Source organism: Lynx canadensis, chromosome A1, assembly GCF_007474595.2.
Source record: "Lynx canadensis isolate LIC74 chromosome A1, mLynCan4.pri.v2, whole genome shotgun sequence".
Taxonomy (NCBI): Eukaryota; Metazoa; Chordata; class Mammalia; order Carnivora; family Felidae; genus Lynx; species Lynx canadensis.
The window spans coordinates 85,803,643-85,813,313 of NC_044303.2; the positions used below are offsets into that span (position 1 = coordinate 85,803,643).

A 9,671-nucleotide genomic window follows, 5' to 3' on the forward strand; every position below is an offset into this window, starting at 1 on the left:
AAATAATGTAAAGATCTATGCTTGGCTGGACTCTAGAAGACTCTCCTTTTAGCCATATGATTTAGTCTATGAAAACCATTGCACAATCCTGTAAACACTAAATAAATGATAGGAATGAAAAAACAATTACAATCTATGGACATGGAGATAAAAGTATATCCAAACTTTTTAAAGAACTAAGGTAGACTTTGTGGAGCCAATAAGTTCAGGTTTTCCAGAGGAAAAAAAAATCTGATCTTTTATAGAACTCTTCCCTTAGGTAAAGTAAGGAAGTTCCCTTTTGGTAAAGTTCAGCACTCAAAACTATTCCAGGGTTCTTGAAAAGAGAAGAAGCAACCCAAATTTATATGAAAACTGGTGCAGATTTTTTTACATTCAAATACTTTTAAAAGTTTAGTCTGATTCTTTATAAAATTTTCAGCAAAGCAATGGAAACCTTCTTTGGTAAATGTATATTCTTGCTGCAGCTATACAAATAACCAAATCAAATCTAATGTGACCAGACAATTTAATGATCTGAAAGATCTTTCTTTGAGATTATTTTGCTTCAGAAGAAAATTCTACATTGTGTAGTATCTAGAGGACACTTTTCCAGATCCGCCACTGGATCGCTCTATAGTTTTAAATAATTTACTTCTAATCACTTGGAATCCGTGTTTCATCTTTATAATAATGAACCTATATTGAAAAATCTATTTATTCTGCAAGCATGTGAATCGCTAAAGTGAGATGCTTTTAAAATTTTGTTTCCAATTGAATAGGAACATGGGAAACATGAGAAAAAGAATGATACCAAGCTAAATAATGTTTGTTAAATTAATTAAATTACATTAAACTAAATTAAAATGATAATATGCAATTTATTTTTAAACTGGACATAAATAAGAGAATTTTCCTCATCATGATATAGGAATGAACTGAATATACACATTTATAACTTGATCTACAAGGGAGATAATACAGAGAAGGACGTTTCTTTGTAAACAAAATCACCCAAGGACACTGATATTGAGGCAAGACATGGATTATAATTCATTTAGAGGACCTGGCAGTGATTGAGAGGATGGATCTGGGAGTGCTGTGGGTGTTCTCTACCTCATGGATTAAAGTTGTATTCTGCAGGGAGCAACTGGAAATATAATTAAAACATCAAATTAGAGGAAAGAGGGAAGATATTGAAATGAAAAAAATATAGGCACTAATCCATCTTATTTGGGCATTAAAGGAATTTATACAGCTTCTTGACTCTCTTTCATCTATAGTAAATTTTTATTTTAATAATGTTTATATTTTTCTTTTTATTTCTCTTTTAGTTTTGAGCAGTTAAAAGTAACAACTTTTCATTTGATAATTGTTACCTGAATTTTTAGTGATGAGATTAAATTTAAATAAACATTAATATATAAATATCTTCATCTATCTACCAAGCATCTAAATTCAGGCAGAAAATCTTAGGAATTCACTTAAATGTCTGAAACTTGATTTATCATCTGCAAACATCCATAGCCATATTTATGGTTATATCAACTTCAAGTAGACTGAAGGATTAAAGAAAATTTAGTGGTGCCTGGGTGGTTCAGTAGGTTGGGAGTCCGTCTTTGGCTCAGGTCATGATCTCACAGTTTGTGAGTTTGAGCCCCACATCAGGCTCTGTGCTGACATCTCAGAACCTGGAGTCTGCTTTGGATTTTATGTATCCCTTTATTTACCCCTCTCTGGCTTGCACTCTGTCTCTCTCACTCTCAAAAATAAATAAACTAAAAAAAAAAAAAAAAAAAAAAAGAAAGAAGGAAAGAAAACTTATTCTTGGCACAAATCTTGACACATGTTAGGTCCTACCCAGCGGAGATGGTCACTGAAAGTGTACAGTTCTATCTTCTCTGACATGTATGGGTCTTGTTTGGGTTCAAGGCTTGGTTCTCCAACTCACCTAGGAACCATCTCATTCCCTTTTCCTCCACTGTATATTGCCAGTAAAGCTGATACCCAAACCAAAGTTTTAGTGAAATTTAAAAGATTGAAGCAGGTGCAATTTTTTCCACATGGTATGTAAATAGATTAGTTTTCATTATTTCACTGGGTAAAATCAAAATAAAAGGGAAATAATCTAATTACTTTCACCTAAAAATTATATTTATATACTTTAGATCTTGAAACAGATATTTAATAGCTATGGTGGCTTTCGTGTCAGATGCAAAGCTTCTTTCAATGATATCACATGGCAAGTTATTTAGCATGTAAGAACAGAGGAACATAGATAATCAAAATCGCTGCCTTAGCAGTCATGTGACATGACATCAAAGAACAAACTTGATGTCCCATTCATTATTCTGTTCTGTGTTGTTTTTTTCTCATGATTAAACAGAAATAATACTAACTACCTCATGGAATGTTTGTCATAACTGGCCCTATATAAATACAAATGATAGAAGTAGTAACAATGTTAATGTCCTTGGTAATTACAATTATTACATTTTCAATTTGGTTGATAATTGAAACTACTAATACAAATTATAGCCCATGATATCAGTTTAATATGCTCTCCTCATGCCTATCCAAATGCCACCTTATAAACAAAGCTAGCTCTCCCAGTATTTCCTTTGCATGTTGACAGTAACCACACAATAATTGAAAATCAGTTGTTTCACATAGACCCTAACCCTGCTGCAAGTACTTCACAGTGGATTTGGAGATTAACATCTGCACTAATTTTACTATGTAAATTAGGAACTGAAATTACTTTTATATCACTTTAATATTTTATACAAATAATGTATGGGCATGGCATCAACAAACCACAGAGTTGAATGATGGTCCCATAACCCACTCTTCTTGAAACCCAAAGCTAATACTTCAAATTATTTTACAGTTTTTTCCAATACTTCCTATATATTTTAAACAATATGCTTATCTTCTAATGCTTGATTCTTAAATCCCAAATACCAGACCATGATTTATAAATTAGGCCACTGTGGATGAAATCTTACCCATCCCTATATCATCAAACTTTTCCTTCCACCACTTCATCAGATAATGATACTTAGGATCTACAAAGCTTGATTTGGCAAGCTTTTTGGAGAAAACTAAAAAAAAAAAAAAAAAAAAAGGTATGTATTTGTTAGCATGAACTGATAGGCTAATTTATTTTCAGAATTATTAGTGCTTGATTATAAGAAGAAATAATTGTCTAAGAGTAATAAAATGTATTAAACATGGTGTGTAAGGTATGCATTTACATTGATTAACAGTGCATATATAAAATGTATAAGTTCTGATGTTGATAATATCTAAATGTATATAGAAAAATAATATATATATATATAAATTTCAATAAAATCATTACAGAAACATATTATTCTTGGATATACAGATTTTAATGAAATATTTTGTATATATATGCATTTCCTATAAAGATTTTATCTATGAGGCAAAAACTGGCAGGTTTGTTTTATCAGAATATGTGTTAAGTTTTTTTTAAGAGTTACAATGTTTCATTAATAAATCAGTTTGGAACAAAAAAAGGAATTAATAAAAGCTAATTTTTTTGTATGTAATATGTGTTTCTCTTTAGGGAAAGCTAAATTAATGTCCCATGGAAAATAATAACCAAACATCTACTGATTTTTTCTTATTGGGATTATTCCCACCATCAGAAATTGGCCTGTTTTCCTTCATTTTCATTGTTCTCATTTTCTTAATGGCTCTTTTTGGCAACATGTCCATGATCATCGTCATCCTCTTGGACACTCATCTCCACACACCCATGTATTTTCTACTTAGTCAGCTCTCCCTCATGGACCTGAACTACATCTCCACCATTGTCCCCAAGATGGCGTCCAATTATCTCTTTGGAAATAAGTCGATTTCTTTCATTGGGTGTGGAGTTCAGAGTTTCTTCTTCATTACATTAGCTGGTGCAGAAGGATTACTGTTGGCCTGTATGGCTTATGATCGTTATGTGGCCATTTGCTTTCCTCTTCACTATGTCATTCATATGAGAAAAAGAGTACTTGTGTTGATGATTACAGGATCTTGGATAATGAGCTCGATCAACTCCTGTGCCCACAATGTATATGCCCTCCATATCCCTTATTGTCGATCCAGAACCATCAATCATTTCTTCTGTGATCTCCCGGCCATGTTGACACTGGCCTGCATGGACACCTGGGTCTATGAGTACACAGTGTTTGTGAGCACCACACTCTTCCTTGTATTACCTTTCATTGGCATTGCATGTTTCTATGGCCGAGTTCTCCTCACCATCTGCCGCATGCACTCAACAGAAGGGAGGAAGAAGGCCTATTCCACCTGTAGCACACACCTCACTGTGGTAACTTTCTACTATGCACCCTTTGCTTACACTTACCTACGCCCAAGATCGCTGAGAACTCCAACAGAGGACAAAATTCTGGCCATCTTCTACACGATCCTGACCCCAATGCTCAACCCCATCATTTACAGCTTGAGAAACAAGGAGGTGATGGGAGCCCTGAGAAGAGTGATTCAGAGGATCTGCTGCTCTGTATAACTGTCAACAAAGTTCTCATTAATCCTGCTGCTTTAGAAATACATCATTTTCACCTTTTACACTCATAAGGAACAATGTCATTCCAAGATTCCAGACAAAGATGATATTAATCTAGAAAATTAAGATAATTGAGATTTTAAAAAATTTACATTCCCAATCATTTTATATTCGTGGTAATTTTTCAATAAATGTTAATAGCATATATTTTCCCTTAATTTGTGGGTAATAAGATTTTATTAATACATTGAAATGACATTCAAAACAGTCCAACTAGATGTATTATCCATTATACTAGTTCTAATATATTTAGCAAATCTCCCCAAATAGATAAAATGGGACAAAAGAACAAGAAATATTATAACATTTATAATATATATTATAATATATACGTATATACGTATAATATACACACACATACACACACACACACACACACATCAACAGATACTTAGGATATGTAGGTTGTTTCCCTATCTTAGCTTCTTAGCTATTGTGTATAATACTGCAATTGACATACAGATTATCATATCTTTTCCCAATAGTGTTTTTGTATTTTTGGAAAAATATCCAGCAGTGGAATTTCTGGATAATATGGTAGTTTCATTTTTTTTTTTTTCAACGTTTATTTTATTTTTGGGACAGAGACAGAGCATGAACGGGGGAGGGGCAGAGAGAGAGGGAGACACAGAATCGGAAACAGGCTCCAGGCTCCGAGCCATCAGCCCAGAGCCTGACGCGCGGCTCGAACTCACGGACCGCGAGATCGTGACCTGGCTGAAGTCGGACGCTTAACCGACTGCGCCACCCAGGCGCCCCTGGTAGTTTCATTTTTAATGTAATGAGGGACTTCCATACTTTCCTCCATGATGGCTGTACCTGTTTACATTCCACCAACAGTGAAGAGATTCCCATTTTCCCACATCCTCACCAGCACTTCTTATTCCTTGTCTTTTTGATAATAGCTGTTTTAAATATGTAAGGTGATAGATCATTGTGGTGTATTTGCATTCTATGATAATTAATGACATTGATCATTTTTTTAAATCTGTGTCCATCTGAATATTCTTCAGAAAATGACCTCTATTTGAAACTCAGCCAATTTTTTACTCATTTTTTTCTTACTATTGAATTATATGTTTTCTTTTTATATTTTATATACCAGCCCCTTTTCACACATATGACTTGAAAGTATACTTTTCCCTATTCAGTAGTTTGTCTTTTCATATTGTTGATGGTTCTCTTTGCTGTGATTTTCTTTGTAATAGTCCCACTTGATTATTTTTACTTTTGTTCTTTTTGTCTTTAGTGCAAGATTCAAATATATATATATATATATACACATATATATATACATATATATATACTAGTTATATATATACTAGTTATATATATATATATACTATACTATATATATACTATATATATATACTATATATATACTATACTATATATATATGTATATATATATATACAGTATATATATATACTATATATATATATATATACACACTATATATATATGCTAGTTTTATATATACATATATATATATATATACCTCTGTCTAGAAGGTAACCACTTATTTTTTCCAGAAATTTAATCGTGTCAGTTCTTACATTTGTGTTTAATCCATTTTAAACTATTTTTTGTGTGTATGGTTTAAGATAATGTTGTAATGTAATTTTTTTTTGCATGTGGCCATCCAGTTTTCCCAACTATGAATTATATAGAATATTCATTTTTTTGAATAGTCTGTCTTTTCTCCATAGTACATTCTTAGCATCTTTGTTGTAAATTAGTTGACCATATATTCATGGGTTTATTTCTGGTCCGGGGTTCCTTATTCCCCTCATCTTATAGAATACATTGAATGCCATGGTGCCATGCCATTCTCACCGTTTTTGAATCATTGGAGAAGTATGCATCCACACCTTCTCTACACTGTTCAGGAAGCACAGAGGTATTTTAGGATCCCTGTATTATCTGAGTTTTATGGGCTGATCTGTCTTTTTCTGGCTGACTTATTTCACTTAGCATAATACCCTCCAGTTCTATCCATGTTGATGCAAATGGCAAGATTTCATTCTTTCTGGTCACCAAGTAGTATTCCATTTGATATCTATTTATCTATCTATCTGTAAATATTGGGATACAAATCAGCACTCCTGTATCCTTTGGATAAATTCCCAGTAGTGTTATTTCTGGGTTATAAGGTAATTATATTTCTAATTTTTTGAAGAAGCTTCACACTGTTTTCCAGAGTGGCTGCACCAGTTTGCATTCCCACCAACAGAGCAAAAGGGATCTCCTTTCTCCATATCGTTGCCAACATCCATTATTTCCTAAGTTCTTAATTTTAGCCACTATGACCATGTGAAGTGGTATATCATTGTAGTTTTCATTTGTATTTCCATGATGATGAGTGATGTTGAGCATCTTTACAGGTGTCTGTTTGCCATCCGAATGTCTTCTTTGGAAAAGTGTCTATTCATGACTTCTGCCCATTTCTTCACTGGATTATTTGTCTTTAGGGTGTTTAGTTTGGTAAATTTTTTATAGATTTTGGATACTAACCCTTTATCCAAAATGGCATTTACAAATATCTTCTCCCATTCTGTTGGTTGCCTTTTAGTTTTGTTGACTGTTTCCTTTGCTGTGTGGAATCTATTTATCTTGATAAGGTGTAAAAACATTCCATTCTCATGGATTAGAAAAACAAATATTGTTAAAATGTCCATACTACCTAAAGCAATCTACACTTTCAATGCAATCCCAACCAAAATAGCACCATCATTCTTCACATAGATTAAAACAAACAAACAAACAAACAAACAAACAACAATCCTAAAAGTTGTATGGAACCACAAAAGACCCTAAAGAGCCAAAGTAATGTAGTCAAAGAAAAACAAACCTGGAAGCATCAAAATCCAGAATTTAGTGTGTATTACACAGCTATAATCAGCAAGACAGTATGGTATTGGCACAAAAACAGACATATAGACCAATGGAATCCAAAAGAGAACCTAGAAATGGACACACTAATATATGGCCAAATCTTTGACAATGCAGGAAAGAATATCTAATGGAAAAATACAGTCTTTAGCAAATGGTGCTGGGAGAACCAGACAGCAACATGCAGAAGAATTAAGCTGGACCATTTATTTATACATTACACAAAAGTAAATTCAAATGGAAGACAGACCTAAATACGAGATAGGAGACCATCAAAATCCTAGAGGAGAAGACAGGATGTAACCTTTCTGAGCTCAGGTGCAGCAACTTCTCACTTGACATGTCTCTGGAGGCAAGGGAAATAAAATCAAACATGAACTATTGGGACCTCAACAAGACTGGAGTTTTAAATGACAGGGTGTTTGGCTGGGATAGAGCCCTGTGGGTTCTACCCTACTCCTGAATAGAAAGCAGGGAATGTGAAAACAGTCACCTGACAAAAACCTTGAGCACAAGGATGTGTGTGGGGGGAGATAATTTCCTCTTCTTAGAGGAAGTCACTGAAAGACAGTGTTCCTGGAAATTCCTCTGTGGTTACAAGGACCTGGTTAGTGTCACTTGTCTCCCCTGATCCTCAGCATAAACACAGAGCCACTTGTGAGAAGTAGTGCTGAGTCCACACAAGCTGCCTGTCTTGCTTACATCAAGTGCCACAGCTCTATGCTGTGGCATAAATACCCTACTCAGTCAAGCTTGCCTTAGCCTCAGCACAGTGGAACCCTTCCCCGGAAGACCACCACACAACCCTGCCCACAGCACAGTTCTTACAAAAGTTCTGTGGGGCCTCACTTCTGATGTCAGGTTTCCTTCAAATGCAGACCAGAGCACATCTAATTAAACTCACCACTTTCAGGCCAGGAACCACAAACTTCCCACATCAAGCAAGAAAAACATCTGCAGATGACTGGCCTGAAGGACAGAGCAACCAAAACACAGCAGCAGAGTGCATGCAGCACACACCAGAGACACTCCCCAAAGTGTCAGGTCCTGGACCCTATGTGACCTCTTTTCATAAAGCCATTACTTTCAGTAACAGGAAACATAACTGGCTTTTCTATGCCATATACAAAATGCCAAGAAGGAAGAGTTCATTCCAAATGAAAGAACAAGATAAGTCCACACCTAGAGATTTTAGTGAAACAGATAATAGTAACATACCTAATGGAAACTTTAAAGCAATGATCATAAGGATACTCGCTTGGTTAGAGATAAATAGTTTAAAAGTGTAAGTCAGAAATGAAAAATGCAATAACTGAGAATGGAAACGATTTGATGCAATGAACACAAGGCTGGAAGAAGCAGAGGAATGAATAAGTGATATAGAAGACAAAATAGTGGAAAAATTAAACTGAACAAAAGAGAGGAAGAAGAATTAAGGAACACAACTATAGACATAGGGAACTCAGTGATTCATCAAAAATAATAACCATCTTAATATAGGAGTTCCAGAAGAAAAAGAGAGAAATAGGGGTTGAAAATCTGTTTGAAGAAATAATAGATGAAAACTACCCTAATGGGGGACTGAAACAGACATCTATATCAATAAGGCACAGAGAACTCCTCAAAAAAAAAAAAAAAAAAAAAAAAAAACAAGAACAAATGTAGGCCCACACAAACACATATGACAATTAAATTTGAAAAAAAAAAAGTAGTAATAAAAAATTCTAAAAAGAGCAAGACAAAAGAAATCCTTAGCTTATAAGGGTGGACCCATAAGGGTAGCTGCAGATATTTGAAAGGAATTTGGCAAGCCAGAAAGAAGTGGCATGATGTATTCAAAATGCTGAATGAGAAAAATCTGCAGCCAAGAATATTCTATCCAGCAAAGCTGTAGTTCAGAATAGAAGGAAAGATAAAGATGCTCCCAGATAAACAAAAGCTAAAGTAGTTTATAACCACTGCACCAGACCTGCAAGATACATTAAGGGAACTCTTTGAGTGGAAAGGAAAGACCAAAAGTACAAAGACAAGGAAAGAACATTGAGCATCTCCAGATACAATGACAAAACAAGTAATAAAATGGCACTGAATACATACTATCAATAATTACTCTAAATCAAAATACATTAAGTGTCAGAATGGGGGGAGGAAGTCCATACATTTGCTGCCTGTAAGAGACTCATTTTAGACCTA

The 9,671-nt window shown here is 34.4% G+C and overlaps 1 protein-coding gene across 1 annotated transcript; it reads left to right on the forward strand.

Moving 5' to 3' along the window:
* The first annotated feature begins 3,592 nt into the window (after positions 1 to 3,592).
* LOC115500869 (olfactory receptor 2L5-like) lies at positions 3,593 to 4,528 on the forward strand. The gene has a single exon (XM_030295643.1). It carries the CDS (start codon positions 3,593 to 3,595, stop codon positions 4,526 to 4,528), a length of 936 nt encoding a protein of 311 aa, XP_030151503.1.
* The last annotated feature ends 5,143 nt before the right edge of the window (positions 4,529 to 9,671 follow it).

Coding starts and splice junctions, on each gene's coding strand:
- LOC115500869 (XM_030295643.1), top strand. CDS start 3,593: ATGGAAAATAATAACCAAACATCTACTGATTTTTTCTTATTGGGATTA.